At 30.6% G+C, this 17,034-nt stretch overlaps 1 protein-coding gene across 16 annotated transcripts in view; it reads left to right on the forward strand.

Annotated features, from left to right (window-relative positions):
* Positions 1 to 17,034, forward strand: part of LOC126857895 (tropomyosin Per a 7.0102) — a 42,750-nt gene that overhangs the window by 17,246 nt on the left and 8,470 nt on the right. For 7 of the 16 annotated variants that reach the window (XM_050607762.1, XM_050607767.1, XM_050607764.1 and 4 more), the window contains 6 exons: positions 7,094 to 7,227; positions 10,004 to 10,121; positions 13,941 to 14,011; positions 15,383 to 15,458; positions 15,839 to 15,901; positions 16,882 to 16,951. In XM_050607762.1, the coding sequence (XP_050463719.1) occupies positions 7,094 to 7,227; positions 10,004 to 10,121; positions 13,941 to 14,011; positions 15,383 to 15,458; positions 15,839 to 15,901; positions 16,882 to 16,951 (532 nt within the window). Of the gene's footprint in view, positions 1 to 7,093; positions 7,228 to 9,425; positions 9,544 to 10,003; positions 10,122 to 13,940; positions 14,012 to 14,825; positions 14,897 to 15,382; positions 15,459 to 15,838; positions 15,902 to 16,106; positions 16,170 to 16,881; positions 16,952 to 17,034 lie in introns of all 16 variants that reach the window. The other 9 variants (XM_050607766.1, XM_050607759.1, XM_050607771.1 and 6 more) reach the window with 3 other exon arrangements.

Raw genomic sequence — 17,034 nt, forward strand, 5'->3', positions numbered from 1 at the left:
TTATCTTAATTTTTAGTTATAAAAAATGAAAATGTTATACAAATTAAAAATTTTTATTTTAACAATAGTTATTCACTTTTTTTTTCAGTACATTTAATCTAGCACTGGAAACTTAAATGTTTTGTGTTTTTCTTACATGTGAATGGAAAAACAATAGGAAATGCGGACAATAAAAAAACTTATTTTAGGATAATGCACCAAAAAATCTTTAAAATATTTTCTTAACCTGGAATTTTAAACAAAAATATTTAGAAGATCGGGTAATGTTTTTACAAGATTTGAGTAAACATCCTGAAACTGATATCCGCGTGCGAACAATTTTTGGGCTTTTTCTAGATATCTGATGATTGATTTAGGCAGAACTTCATCGAAATTTTCTCTCGTCGCGAAACTATGATTTATTCATTTGATAAATGATCTTTCTCTCATGAAAGCTACGTCGAATATTTTCAATTATGGTAAACATCTCTCGAATTAAAATAATTATTAATTATACCTGAATGAGATATTATCCTTTCATTAAAATGGAAAATTTTTTCTTCACTTATTAAAGTATGCATATAAATAGCTGAATGCAATTCTTTAAATCTGTAATGAGATATTAAATATTTATAGCCAAAGAGAAATCTGGTAATAATTTATTTCTCTAGAATTTACTATAGCAAATTTTTTATTTCATTAGATCTGAAGAAATGTATATCCAAAATTTATTTAATTGTATAATTGAATTAGTTTTAGAATTAGCTTGATTTTATTAACATAATATTTAAAATCACGCCAAGGCGTAAATGATGAAATTATTTGGTGGTAGGATATTATTTTTACAAGCGAAATGCGAAAAGCGTCTTCTATATTAATGGTATATTATTAATAATTTTAGATAATATTTTTCTGCAAATTTTCACTTTTACATATAATATTGATTATTACACATTATACGGAGGAAAATTACGCGATAATGCAGATAAGCGCCGACGATATCGGGTCGTAAACAAACTTGCGAGATATCTCAAAGAAACTTTGAACATATCTTTAATGAATTCTATTTGCAATATTCTATCATGAATAGATTAATATAGAATAATTGATCGTTAAACCTCAGATTCCATTAGATATAATGACCGGTATTAAACCTTCGGTATTTTACATAAATGTGAGCCATAGCTTTCTAAAGCAACGTATGTTGTAATTTAGATATTAATTAACCGCACGAGAAAATATAATATGTAGCGTTTTAAATCCATATTTAAATATTATCACATTTTCTAAGTGTGAAATATTTATTTTTTTCTGAAGCTCTTGTTTATTTGCGATACACCCGCAAATATAAATTTAATGATATACGCACATATACACACGCACACATATGCGGTTTATATTTGTAAACATTATAAAATTATATCAACTCGATTTAAAATTTTTCAGATGATCTTGCTAGGCACTAATTCGTTAGATTATATTTTAATGCAACATATCTATCATATATTTAGATAATTGTCTGTTGTGAAGTTTCCAGGAAGCTTCTTTTTTTTTTGAACGCTGAACTCGTACGCGTGAAGAGATATATTTTTGTTCATACTTTTTCTCTCATTCGATAAGTATATTATAAAAAATGCTTTATTGCATTATTACTTAATTATTCATGTGAAAAATTGAAAAGCATTGCTCTCTCAACAAGTGAATGTATAGGAAAATTACATCTAACAATTGCAAGAAAAATATGTAATAAAGTTTTCAATCCACGTGAGAAACATTAAAACATTAAGTATATTTTGCAATATATTTACAATGATTGCATCATCGATATAATCGTCGCTCACATCGTCGAGAATTTTTCGTGGCGAGAAGATGAGATCATTACAGGGAAGGGCTTGGAAGTTACAGCGGATTAAGTCACTTTGCTCATTCGCGGCTACGCCAACATGCGTAAAACACACGCTACGTGGCAAAGTGTGCCCAAGTGAGGCGAGCCGAAGCCTCCCGGTGAGCGTCTATCAGCCTCGATTTAACGGATTTACACTATAATCTTGACCGGTGTGAAGTTAGCACCGCATTTTCAAAATATCAAACAATCTTGGTCGTTTCTCGTATCTTTTTCACTGGCAAGTAGCGATTTTATGCGCGTACTTTGCTAAAATACGCGAACACGGTCAACATTATGATTGGTTGATCTGCAAAAACGCGCTTAACAACAAGTATAAATGCGATATGTTTAGTCGACATTGCAAAGTGTTAAGATATATGCTGAAGTAGCTATTTAAGAAAGCGTTTGGCTTATGCTTTTTTTGCAATACTTTCAGGCTTTTTTATAATTGAAGAATGTGTGTATATATATGTATATGAAGAAAGTGTTAAACAAAATTCTGAGATATTTTGATTTATATAAGGTTTTAAAATTGTTAATTTATATTTAAATTGATTTATATAAGGTAAAGCTGATAGTTCATACAAGAGAATTTTTTTTTATATTAAATATTTAAACATTGTTTAATATGCGGTGAGAAACAGATTTTTTCATATCATAATAAAGTATTTCCTAGAACTATTATGGATCGGACGATTCAAAGGCTAGACGGTAATTTGGTACAATGATACACAGTTATATGTAAATTCAGTGAAATGTACAGTGAGTCATAAAAGTAGAATTTGCTCTTTGTTTGTAAAATTGATGTGTCACGCGTTCTCACGCCACAAATCAATTCATTTCAAAATATTTTTAAAATTAATTTAGGTGATGTTATATGATTTTTTTCAAAATCATGTACTACTGGATACATTTTACATTTTTCTAATAATATCACATATTAATTATTATATAGTATATAATTTTTTTTTCAAAATTATGTACTACTAAACACATTTTACATTTTTCTAATAATATCACATATCCTGTCTGAAAGAATATTGTTTACCACTAAATATTGATATTCCGCAGACTCTAATGTCAATTTAAAATAGAGATATTGTGAATATAATTATATTTTTTTTTTCAACACGAATTGCATCAATTATATATTGCTTCACATTTCTTTACTTTAAATTAAAATATTATTTTGTTTTAAAACAAATTTCACAAGTACTTACATAGAATGCAAATATTGTATATCAAGTCTACCATTCAGAATGTACATTTTTATTCTGACATCAGAGCATATCAAAGAAGCTTTATATATATATATATATATATATATATATATATATATATATATATATATCGATCGTTTCAATATCCTGTCATGTAGAATAACCATCTATCGTATTCTAATTGAAAGTTTGAATCAAGCTCATGGAAACTGCGTGCATTCGTTATGTCATTAATTACGGAAGATTATAAGTCACTCGTACATATCAATTCATGCTATATATATTGTGCTTGCCAATAAGTTGACCATTGTATCTTTTACTAGATTTCACACACACACGCACAATCTTTTTAATTATTTTGACTTTACGAACAAATATTTACAATCTCATATTAAATTTATCATATAAGTGTCATATGAGCTCCATTAAGATAATTAAGATAATATATTTGACGTAAATATTTAGATAATTAAATGAAAATAATTAAAATTCTTTTCCGCGATATATATATATATATATATATATATATATATATATATATATATATATTTATATATGTATAAAGACTGCAGCAAAGCTATATTTCTTGAAAAATGCAATACATATAACGCATGCGCGGAAATGATAATGCATTTTATTTTCCAGCGTAGAAGCGAAAATGCATCGCAAAATTCCAACGTGCATTCACGACAGAGTGCACTTCAATAATGCGGCGTTTTAAAGGCCAATGGAGATAGAGGTTCGCTCAAGCCGTACTAATAAGCTTTTGTTATTGAGCGATGAAGTGTACTGTTGCAACACATCGCGATTTTTTTTCGCGATTCCAACAAAATACAATGATAACTCGAGCGATGCATCGTATATCGCCAGTTGACTTAATTTACGGATTTATACATGCTTATAGAGACTAGATAATATAAAGACGCGATAAGGGAAGACTTATTGGTCTTACTGCTCGCACATTGACAAACAGATGATCCGATGTATAGGGGATTCGGAGTGACAGTATGTGTGTGTGTGTGTGTGTGTGTGTGCATGTGTGTGTGTGTGCATGTGCGTGTATCGGATCTTTATCTGAAACTCAAGAAGTTTACATAACAGAGTGTCGACAGAGTTTCTCTCCCCACTCTCACCCCTCTATTTTTCTCGACACTTCTGGCGACGCCTTGAATCATAAACATAGAAATATTTATATGTCTATGCCTTGAGCGAATTTATTTACAAATGAATGTCAATCATGTATACTTAATAGATATCTCTCATGCGGGCGATACAAAATATTATACTATCGATTTTTTTTTTTAAACTTAGATTATTTTCATGATACTTGTACGCAGAAAAAACAAAGTCAGAAAATTGTAGTGAAATTTTTATCTGGAGCTTCCAATGTTTAGTTGCTAAAAATGATTTTGGATAAATCACTCTTCACTTCAAGAGAAATAAAAAGAGGTTTTCTTTTATTCTTTTATTCTTTAGCTTATACATTTTAATAAATTTGTTTATGTGATGATTCATATTTATGGAGCCTATTTTTCTTTGCCACTTTGATTTCATCATTTTTTTTTTTAAACATCCTATCTTTTATTTCTTCGCGAAATTGTATCTTTATATCGATGAAGTATCAATATAGATATAATATCAATATAAATATAATCCGAACTTTCTCAGATCTGACAAAAATACATTTCATAAAATTCTTATCAATATCGATCGAACTGTAGGACGAATTTAATGACTACAGGGAACCTCATGAGAAAGGGTCGGACAAAGCGGAAGTTTGGCATACTTACCAACATTGCCACCGATGTTGATGACCTGTTCGTTCGGTACAAGTGCGAGTAGGCGTGTCGGTTTCCTTCGAATACAAAATTCGCGTCGCATCAGTAAAGGAACGTCACACAAAAGCGTACGCAACGTTGCGTGCACGTACGATCGATCGTAAAATAATATGGTGGTAAGAGCGCTGCCGGCCAGATTTTACAATTGTTGAGCTCAATTGAATTCAAGTTCAACGATAACGAGCAAAATGCCCCTTGAATAATAATCTATATTATTGAAAAATTATTGAATAATAATCTATATTATTGAAAAATTATTGAATAATAATCTATATTATTGAAAAATTATTGAATAATAATCTATATTAATGAATAAATAATCTATATAAATGTTATATAGATACATTTCGTGATATGATGCAATTTCACAAAAAAAAAAAAAATAGCGAAATTGAGAGAACAATTTTCATATTGCACACTTATATTTTATTTTATTTTATGATTGTCTATTATGTTTGTTAACATATTCTGCCTATATGTGCTGGAAATATCTTTTGCTGGCAAGCAGGATTATTTTTTTGTTCTACGATTTATAATGTCAGCCGGTGTGAAGTTAGCACCGCATTTTCAAAAATCGAAAGTTTTATAGAGAGTTCTATTTGCACCCCAAATAGTTCTATAGTTCCTGATATTGTCGCGGTTACAATTAATTGGTTACGTTACACACAATCGTTGTTATCTCAATTTGCTGACATTATCCCCATAAAAACATACATAGGTGCGCCAAAATCCATGAATACAAAGTTCATGCCTAATAAAAGTTACGTTGTAAACGGACGCATGTTCCCTGCGTGCGGGATGAATTAGGGCCATTTACTGAACGCACAATCGTAAACAGGTGCAGCTAATGAGGACAAGGGTCTCGAATTGTGTACGCGGATACACGTGTAATCGACCGTTAAGTAATTTACATCCGTGACAATCGTACGCTTCGCTTAATCTCATACAATTCTGCCAATAAATTATCGATTAATTTTTCTGCAAATAATTACGACTAAAATTAGCTCTTCCCAGAATTCTAACATTTTAATAAATTTATGTTCATATTTTAGTACACATATGCGTAAGAATTTACAATTGAAAACGTATAGAGATCAGCTAATTAATAATTGATGTCTACTTTTTTTTTACGAACAATAATATATTTGAATTAGCGTTTAATTATATATAGCGTTTAATAACTAACAATAAAAATTTTATTTTACTTTTATTTTATTATTTTTATTTATTATTATTTTATTATTATTAATTTATTTATTATGTAATCTTTAATTATTTTTAAGCATGAGAAATGTCAAAAATTTTCTAATTGATTCAATAATTTTCTATAAAACTTTCGATTTTTGAAAATGCGGTGCTAACTTCACATCGGTATGTAATTTTATATAATTTCCATAATTATTTTAATAATATTATCATTTATATAAAAAATTCATACTTGATTAATCTAAGGTCTAAAAATATTTATCTCGGATAAAACTTCGAAATATCTCACTATTCGAGCAGCGAAGCAACATGTATTTTCATCAAAATCGATGATGTATATGCGATAATGATCTGTTTGAATCAACTCTTGATGCAGCACGCAAGGATATTGATATGCACATAGAGATCCCGACGATCTCCAACTGAGCGCTTTGTTGCGACAAGCTTTGATCACGCTTTCTTGCCGCGTTATGGCATTAGATTGAATTCAAATCGTTCCTAATTCGGCATCGACATACGCCTAATTGCAATGTTGTGCCAGTAGACCACGGAGAATAATAAGGGATCAGCCGTTTCATCTTACTTCATACAAATTCGTTAGGGCACATCGTATCTCGATTTAGAAAGCTTTCTTTTACATATTTTAAAATTTATATTATTTATTTAATAATCTATAGATATCTCATTAAATATTGCGTTAAATATATATATATATATATATATATATATATATATATATATATATATATTTAGTATCGAATAACTATCAACAATTTTAATATCATGCATACTAATATTAATATAATTTCATTAATAATGAAATATTAATATCAATTAACGATATTAAAATTTTTGTATTATATCTAATGTACAAGTGTAATATACATATGCATATATGTGAATTACAAACTTCTAATTCTTATTTTATATAATATTTTATATGGATATTTTTTCTTGTGTTACAGGCTGAATCTGAAGTCGCAGCCTTGAATCGCCGTATCCAGCTGCTGGAGGAGGACCTCGAGAGATCCGAGGAGCGTCTTGCCACTGCCACTGCCAAATTGGCGGAGGCATCGCAGGCTGCCGATGAGAGCGAACGGTAAATATCCGCCATCACACAAAAATAACGCGAGTATTTTTTTTTCGAATTATTCCATATATTATCTGCAATGAACAATTATATTACTAATAAATCAAAGTTAAAAACAAAACGCGTAAAGATGTCTCAATGATTATTTATAATCGATACAATTTATAATAATAAAAATACATATTTATTTTAATTAATTGCTAGAGAATAATTGTTCATTGTAGTCCAGTTATTCTTATTTTTTCAAAGAATGATCAAGAGTAAGATAGAAATATTACATAATGTATGATTAATTAGAATTTAATAAGATTTTTTAAAATGATTTTTGTCATCACCAAGCCGGTGATGATCAATGTGGTTGTTTAATAATCGATAAGTGTTGCCGAGAATATTTACAGAGAATAAGATCTGTTATAATTTGCTTTTAATCATTCTTATATGTTATATATGAATTATCAAAGAAACTACAAATAAAATACGAAAGTGGTATAAATCAGTATCCTTAGTGTTTTAATTTTATCTTATTATTTTATAGAATTAAAATAAATAATGTTGTGTTAATAAAACTTTTTTTTTTATTATATGCAGTTATTATGTTATAATAATTATGTTATAATAACTAATATAGGACTCTAATAATAACATAGTAGATTCAAAAATGAAAATTTTTTTTTCAACTAAATTTTGCAATATTAAAAAATATGGAGAGATCTTTCTCTTTCTCTGTCTTTTTTTTCCCAGAAGTTACTGGATGTACATAATTTATACCACTTTTGCTGTATAAACTTGTTATATATATTTTATATGAATATTAATATGGAATTGTAATAATTCTGAGTATATGTGCGTTATTTTTTATTTATAAAAAAATATTTTACTCAATATCGAGAATTGATTTTGTGTCGCATTGAAAGAGTTGATCTGAAAGAATGGAAATCTCTTGATTCTTTTTTTGATTTAATTATAGAATCGCGATGCAATATAATTTCGTTATGACTAGTAACATGCCAAATATAGACTCGAACGCGCAGTAGTCTTTTAATATTCAGTTACACGTGTATAATTATGATAAATGCAAAAATTAGAGGGGTATAATCATTGTATCAATTTCGTCCTATTGTATTTATGATAGATGTATATATATATATATATATATATATATATATATATATATATATATATATATGCAAGAGTAGGTGTTTAATTGTTACAGAAATTAGAATATGCAATCATATATCAATTCTTGCATTGTATATAATTAAAAAAATAATGTTAGTTAAAAAGAAGTTTGTCGCGATATTTTTTTTCTTTTGCATTTTTAAGAGACTGCGGATTTTGAACACCACATCCTGATCTGCTTTTTATTGTAACGTACATGTTATGTCCACCGCGACGATAATTTCGCTTAACTTTTTACATAAAAAGCACATTTTTCCTGATTTTTATTCTACAATCGAGAATAATAATTTCTGAATGTCTATACTTTTATGCTTGTTATTGCTTAAAAATTACAATTCAATTTTTACGACGTCGAAAAATTTGAAACGCATATTTTTTCTAATTGAATCTCTTTCTCTCTCTTTCTCTGACTTTTATTATATATTTACATGATATAGAACGCGTAAAAAAATATTGAATATTAAGGATGGTTATTAAATGCATTTCTAATTTTGAAAGCTTAATCACTCATCATGATTACTTTACGACAGTACGTAAATGCTTAAAATAAGGCTAGTCTTGCTTATCAGCGTTGATAACGAATGACGTATGCGCGTTCCGCACTTCTTGCTACAACATACATTTTCTCTCACCTTCTCAAGGCAAGGTGTCAGATATATTAATATCATTTGTCTTCATTTGTTAGATAGATTACTAAGCCACAAAAAAAGATTTTAAAATGCATGGAATTTAAATGCATATTATTGTTTCAATTAATATATATATATATATATATATATATATATATATATATATATATATGCAAACGTAATAAAATAAATTTAAAATAGTTGTGAAAAAAAAGAAAACGTAGAAAATACGACGTTTCGTGATTAAATTCATCTCTATATTGTTTTCACGTTTTAATAATGCAAAGATTTTAAATCGATCGAAGATAGAGAAAATAATCGCGTTTTATACACGACGATGATAATTCTTTCAACCGCGATTGATTTGTTTCTAAAAATCGACAAATAATCAATCGTTAGGATACGCAAGGCCCTCGAAAACCGCACCAATATGGAGGACGACCGAGTATCCTTGTTGGAGCAGCAGCTAGCACAGGCTAAACTGATCGCAGAGGAGGCGGATAAGAAATATGAGGAGGTGGGTCATGTATCAACGAACAAAGAACAATAGAAAAGGGGCAAAGGATCTTTATTTCCCTTGTCGGAGGCAAACTACCAATCGTTAGGACATTCAACCAGTGATACTTCACGTTTTATTGTTTTTTACGAATGCAGATTTATTTATCTATTACTTGTTCAAATATTTCTCCATGAAAAAGAAATATTGTTAAATAATTTATGAAGAAAATAAGACTTCGCTTTCGAATCACTTGGACAATTTATTAATAATCCGATATAAAAACAAAGGGCTGTCCAAATCGGTCGGTAGTTTTCCTCCCTTTCATTTCAGGAAATTTCACAGGTAGACGCAGCATTGCAGCTGAGCAGAATGGGCATACCTCGATGATCTCTTCAGAAACCTATTTTTTAATTTAATTTATTTGTGTAATTGATTTTTAATCGTAAACTCTTTCGTTCGACATGTGTCCACCTTAAAGCGCCCGCAAGATTCTTGAGAATCGCAGCTTGGCGGATGAAGAGCGCATGGACGCCCTTGAGAATCAACTGAAGGAGGCCAGATTCCTCGCCGAAGAAGCCGACAAGAAATACGATGAGGTTCGCGTGCCCGCGACTACTACTGTCAAGCGTGTTGGCTGCAGTGACGATGATAATCATCATGATGATGATGGTTCCTAGTCGATAGTCAAAATAGTGCCTAACCCTGTAACTCTCTGTCTTCTCTTTGTGTGCTCGAAAACACCGTGGTTCGATAAGTACGCGTCTCTATCGCGAAAAAAGAAATATATAATATGAAGATGTACGTATCTCACGTTCGTTAAATCGTTGATAATTTGTTAAAAGGAAAGGGATCGATCGCGTTATAAAATGCGAGTCGAATCTTATCGCGGTAAGATTTCCCGCTGAATGTAAAAGAGTTAAAGAGGCGTGTTTTGCAGTGAAATGTCAAAATATTAAGGGCAATTCGTGAATGTCGATCTGTGATTATATTGGGCTGCAAAATCAAAGTGAAAAGTTCTTTTTAGAAGAGTTGTGTTTGTCGCGTGACAGTGCAGTGTTTTAAAAATCGTTCTTTTTTGTCTCCGCGTATATAGAGGATCTATAGAGATCTGTCACGCGAGAAGGAAAAGCGAAGGAAAAGAGAGTGATATTATACTCATATGATGCTGATTGATGCAGTGTTCACGTGTTTCGAGCGCGACTCAATCGAAAATCAGATATCTGTGATTTCCAAGTGTTTTCTCTGTTTCGGTTAAAGCTAAGACAAGATGTCTCAAGTGCCAGTTTTATAATTAGGATTTAATCCTGTTGTTGCTATATTCTTGTTATTAGATATTTCTAGATTAGGGAAGGTCGCATACGACAAAGTTCGTAGGTGCGCTGTTTATGATAGTCCGATAATTTCTACAACGGGAATGATATATATATATATATATATTGTCATTGGAAGTTGGATCGCGTGCTCTCGGTTTGTCGTTTGCTTACTCGCGAGATCGACCTCGTCAATTTAACAAAAATATCTTCAATTGTGTTGTGATAAAACGGCGGGAGACCACATTACCTTATCGCGGCTTCGCGTCGATGATATCATACGGTGCTGCTTTTGCTCAGAGCTCGTTTCGCTTTATTGACGAATTTGGAACATGCGCCAAAATAATGAAAATTATGATGGTAGGTGGTGATCGCGATAACGTTGAAATTACGGTGATACGCTTTACTGTTTACCTGCTCGTTTAGGATTACAGTATTATCTCTAGTATTATCTTGGGATAAGATATATAGCTTCAAACTTTTTTCCAGTCATTCGCATAACATATATTTGTTCAGAGAATAGATTATTTATGTAGTTGTTATGTAATAATTCATCAATGCAATTGTATAATTTAAATATTTAATCTAAAGTAGAAGGCATTACTTTTTTCTTTTTTTTTTACAATATGAATTATTTTCATGAGAAATGCCAATTTTATTTTATCTTTAAATCGTCATAAACTGATGTTATCGGAGATTAATTCTGAGATTGTTTTACTAAGGCTTCTAAATTTACCGTAACTTTAATCACAATTTATCCTTTTCACCTTCTGACGTTATATGTGGTTTGTTACTCATCGTTGATTAATAGTATGTGCAAAAACTAATCGTGGTGTGCGAGAAGTTGATCTAATTGCATTGTTATAAGAATCGCCCAATTTATTTCAGTAGTTGCCTTCTCAATGACCAATTTTAACCTCTTAATTAACGATCTAACTGTCCATCCATTACAGAAACTTACTTAGAGATGACGACAAGTTTTAACAGCAACCCAGTGTGTGCCGATATCTTCATTAAATCTTCTTTTTTTGCACATATATGTATAAGGCAACGATTTATTCGCAAAAATGTGATGCAATCTTATCGCAAAATGATTGTCATGAAATTGGCGAAATTTCGCAAAGTTTAGAGTAATTATCATATAAATTAAGTAATATTTAATTATACTCGAGTTCTCTCTATTGTAATTTGCAATGTTAAATACCGTGAATTTATCGGAACGCAATTACGACTAATTTAAATTTTCTCGACGAGTTGAATGAAATCTTTTTTATCGTCTTGAAATCATGATTATATTACTTTTTGTCGAGTATCGTGTGAATCATTCGCGTGCAATTATGCCGAGCACAGAGTAAGAAGTCAGATCGATATAAATCTTAAACAAATAATTATTCAATTAAAATGAGGAAATGAGAGAAAAACGTGGAACAAATTAATCGAACTCGCGCGTGCCAATCTTTTAAATTTTTGTGGGAAAAGCATTTTGCGATTAATTGCGTCATGATTGTGCGAGAACAGAGTGTCTACTCCCTGGAAAAACTTAGAGAATCTGAAATTCCCAGAGAGAATGTTTTGTTTTTATTTTGAAAAATTAGAGAATTCTCATGGAATAAAATGGAATTTTATCTGTACTCGGAGAATTTTTGCAAAAATTCTCTGATTATTTTATTTTTATATTGCAAACATTGACAATCTGATTGGCCAATGACTGTGTGAATTATATGTTTCAAATATATTATAAATATATATATTTCTTTTTGATTATATATTCATTGTCATAGCAAAAAATACTGAATACACAGTGCTGAGTACACATTTTTATTGTAATTCTTACAATTAATGATAGAAAAAGAAAATATTATACAAGTGTTATTCGGTTTTTTCCAGTATGTTTTTAAATTTAATATTAATAATATTTAAAATTTAAGTGGCTTAATTTTGCTTTGTATGAGTAAAAAGTGTTAAAAAACGCATACAAGAAAAACTTATTTTAAAAAGTTCCAATTCTAAAAATTCTCTAATTTTACCTGGAATTTTGAACAAATTATCTGAAAAATCAGGGAATTCCAGAGAGATTCTTTTACAAGCTTTGGGTAGACACCCTGGAGAATAATGCTGCATAGTATAAAAGATCATCGTAGAGGACAATAAAAGTATACGATGCGTTATTGCTAACATATATCCAATTTTTACTGAAAGCCATGATAAAATTTCGTATTCTACGACGATTTTTTGTCCTAACATAACGGTACTCTCTTACGTATATTTTACGAATCGATCAGAACTCACGACGCAATTTACGTGATTACGCGAGCTGCGTGCTGTATTTCTGATTCGGTTTTCGACAGCGTACTCGATTGGAAGAAGAGATTCATTTGAGGGCGTGCTTAAAACCATTAAGAAAATTCATGTTGATGCACATTACTTTAGACTGCTATTATAAATGTGTGTTAATTTGAATACGAATTTTGACAGAAATTTTTAAACGTTTTTAAACAAAGCGCGCGTATGTTAATTTTTATAAATCATATTAATGTAATCAATTTTCTCAATCTATATTATATATTTAAAGTCTGCTTTTGTATAAAGTATGATTTATAATTCGAAAAAAATTTAGAATAGAAATCTATTTATAATTTTTAAAAATATGTCACATATTCTAATATTGTACATGAATGTATTTTGATATTTTTTGTATATATTTATATCTTCAAATATTTCTTGCATTAATCAACATATGAAATTATAAATAAAATTTTCATTTGAATTTTGTTGCGAATTATAAATCGTACAAAATGAATTTAAAAGATACATCATACTTCTTGCCAAAGATGTTGCCATTGATTCTCCTTTTTGTGAAACGATAACTTTACACATTAGTGGTTAAAGTGCGCGATAAATTTCATCGTGCGCACTTTAGATCTTGATGAGCTTGTCAGCGGACTTTGAGCGCATAAAGACAGAATCTAAGCCCATAACTCTTCCAATCGCGTTTATGACGCCAGTGTCTCGTCGCCTCCGAATTTTTCCGAGGTGGCGAGATCGCCGAAGAGGAGGAAGGGAATACATGTTAGAAATCGTGTATGTATGTATCGTTTATAACAGGTTGCCCGTAAATTGGCCATGGTTGAGGCCGATCTAGAACGCGCCGAGGAGCGTGCCGAGGCCGGAGAGTCGTAAGCATCGTTTTTATTTAGGCATCTCTTTCGCCCGGCACACTTTTTGTCCTGAGTGTGTGAAATTTTTTTTTTCTTCCCCCTTCTCATTTTGCATTTCGTCGATCGCGCTTCGATTTGCTCCCGTAACTTTTAATATCGTTAGCCCGCACACCACGTCATCGATGACAGCGAAGACGGGAATATCCCTTAATCAATCTCTCTCCCCCCCCCCGTCCCCCGTGCTCGATACTTTTGCACGATATTTTTTGTGATAGCATTGTATCACGAGGCTGTTGTGGAGTATACGAATTAATATCTATTCGTAGGAAAAGCTAGGATTACGAAACGTTAATCTAATTGTTAATAGAAATACTGCCAGATGTCTTCTATATGATATCTGGATAGTAATAATGGCTTTTCTCTGCGGATTACCTTCTGCGTCCGAGGAAAATATAATTAAGCAACAGTTGAATTATATATTGGATTTCAGTTGATACAATATTTGTAAATTTTTGTCAGTATGTAATAATGTATAGATTCAAAATTATTTATCCCATTACTTAATTGTACTAATATAATTCGTCCTGAAAAAGAACTCCACTCATGGACGCAGATGTGCAGATGATTTTCATATGTGACTTTACTTAATGTTGCGGCACAGTGCACTCATACTAATCTTTCAACAGCTGGAAGGCGCCTTTAGAAGCCAGGAGAATCACACTTATGTTGACATTTTGTGCTCTGCATGCTGACATTAAAATTTTTTTTATTACTATTTTATATCCATCTCACCTTTGCTTTTGCGCATGACATGTGTGGCTGTTGATCACAGGTTGCCAGGAAACTAGTCATGATGGAGCAGGATCTCGAACGCGCCGAGGAAAAGGCCGAGCTTTCTGAATCGTAAGTGCAATCACATGCATGCGCCCCTTTTTTCTCTGTGAGACACAATGCGATTGCAATTTCTTGCCATCGTTCGCTTGTTATGTCGTTCAGAAATTTAAATTACTGTCGAACGTTTCGGTGTGAAAATTTTACAACTAGTGAATGTAAATTAATAAAATTTTTTACTGCTATCAAATTCGATATTACGACAAAATCTGATTTTAATTATTTCTTATATCTAAATAAATAAATTCTGTTAAATCTATTTGTTAAATAAATTCTGTTAAATAATAATTAATAATAAAAAATAATAAATTTTGTTAAATCTATTTTCTCTTAAATTATTTAATTATAATAGTAAAGGATTACATTACAGAATCATTGGAAACGTTCGTATGTAGTTTTGATATTTTCTGCTCTCTCTCCCTCTTATACGACGACCCACAAATTTTAAATCTCGTTTATCAATTTATATTAAACAGTTAATTAATTAACTTTTTACAGCAAGATCGTAGAGCTTGAAGAAGAATTACGTGTCGTCGGTAATAACTTGAAGTCCCTCGAGGTCTCTGAAGAAAAGGTAAATTTATGATTTATCTATTTTATGTGCGATATACAACATCAATCAGAGCGGAACATAATTCCGTGGATTATATTCTTAATTAGCTCTTTAATTCTCATTTTATGTTACAATAGCTTCTTCAACTGCCAATTAGCCCACAATTAATACCGATAATGTTATGGATAGAAAGTAAATTAGATGCCTTCTTTTATAATATATAATTTGATCATAAATCGCAAAATAAATTGACAATAATTGAGAATCGTGTTGGCATCAATTTTAAGATAAATGTCACTTTACGTTAAGCACAGTCTAGAATATCTTATAATCAAATATTCCGGAGAAAGTTGAATCATTGTTATATGAGAGAAAAATAATATCTACGTAATTGTATATAGGCCAACCAGCGCGAGGAGGAATACAAGAACCAAATTAAGACTCTTACGACCCGTCTAAAGGAGGTACACATCCTTTGGGAGTGTCTTGCTTTTGCATTTTTGATAATGTGTGATCCATCCTCGCGTCATAGGTCTTGCCACTAAAATATTAACTCATGTGCCTCTATTGTTTTACATCTGACCCCTTTTTCAATAAATAACAGTGTTTTGTGTTGCAATAAACTAATGATAGCTCGTTCTGTCTTTTGTTGTGCTTGATTAAAAATAGGCAACGCAAAGAGAGGAAACGTTCGAAGGACAAGTGAAGATTCTGGATAGTCAATTGAAAGAGGTAAGTGTATGTGAAAATGAAGGATTAAAATATTTGAAATGTATATGAAAAAATATATACAGATTATGATTATACGTATTGCCGTTTCAATTTCGATAAAAAATCTCTAAACGAGAAAAGAAAAGAAAAAAATATTTAGGATAAATATCTGTAAAAAAGTAGCTTTTTAACTGTATATTTGTTCTGTACGAAATACACATAAAATCTTTTACGAAGAGTACATGAAACTCTTGAAGCCTTTATATATGTTAACTAAATCTACTGCATAGATCACATCACGAGGTATGATTCACACGATTGTATTGTATTAATAGTATTGTAATTTTTTTAATAATCATTATCCGAAAAAAAACTGTGTTCATATCAATAGCATTTTAATCATGCAATTTAGTTGCAACTAAACCTTTCAAAGCTTCAATTTTAGACCATTTGCGGTTGTAATCGTGTGTGATACGAAATTCATTTTACTTGCATGGCGTGAAAAAATAATAATTATCTAAGTTATTGATTGATAATCTCAACGATTTCAAGAAAGCAAAATACTTGTAAATTTAGTGAAAAAATTATATATTTGTATATAATTATATTTTTGCATACTTGCAAGAGGCAGTTAAAACCAAAGATGTTCCTTTTTTCTTTTTTGAAATCGATGAGTCATTTTAATAAAATTATAATTTTCTTATCGACATACAAATATATTGCATTTGCGTAGGCTGAAGCACGTGCCGAGTTCGCGGAAAGATCCGTGCAGAAACTCCAGAAGGAGGTTGACAGGCTCGAAGGTATGTATATAGTAAAGAAACGTAGATTTAATCTTTTCATCTTCGTTTCATCCGTTTGTATAGGAGAAAAAAAAACATGTTTG

The sequence above is a fragment of the Cataglyphis hispanica genome, chromosome 23, assembly GCF_021464435.1.
Source record: "Cataglyphis hispanica isolate Lineage 1 chromosome 23, ULB_Chis1_1.0, whole genome shotgun sequence".
Taxonomy (NCBI): domain Eukaryota; kingdom Metazoa; phylum Arthropoda; class Insecta; order Hymenoptera; family Formicidae; genus Cataglyphis; species Cataglyphis hispanica.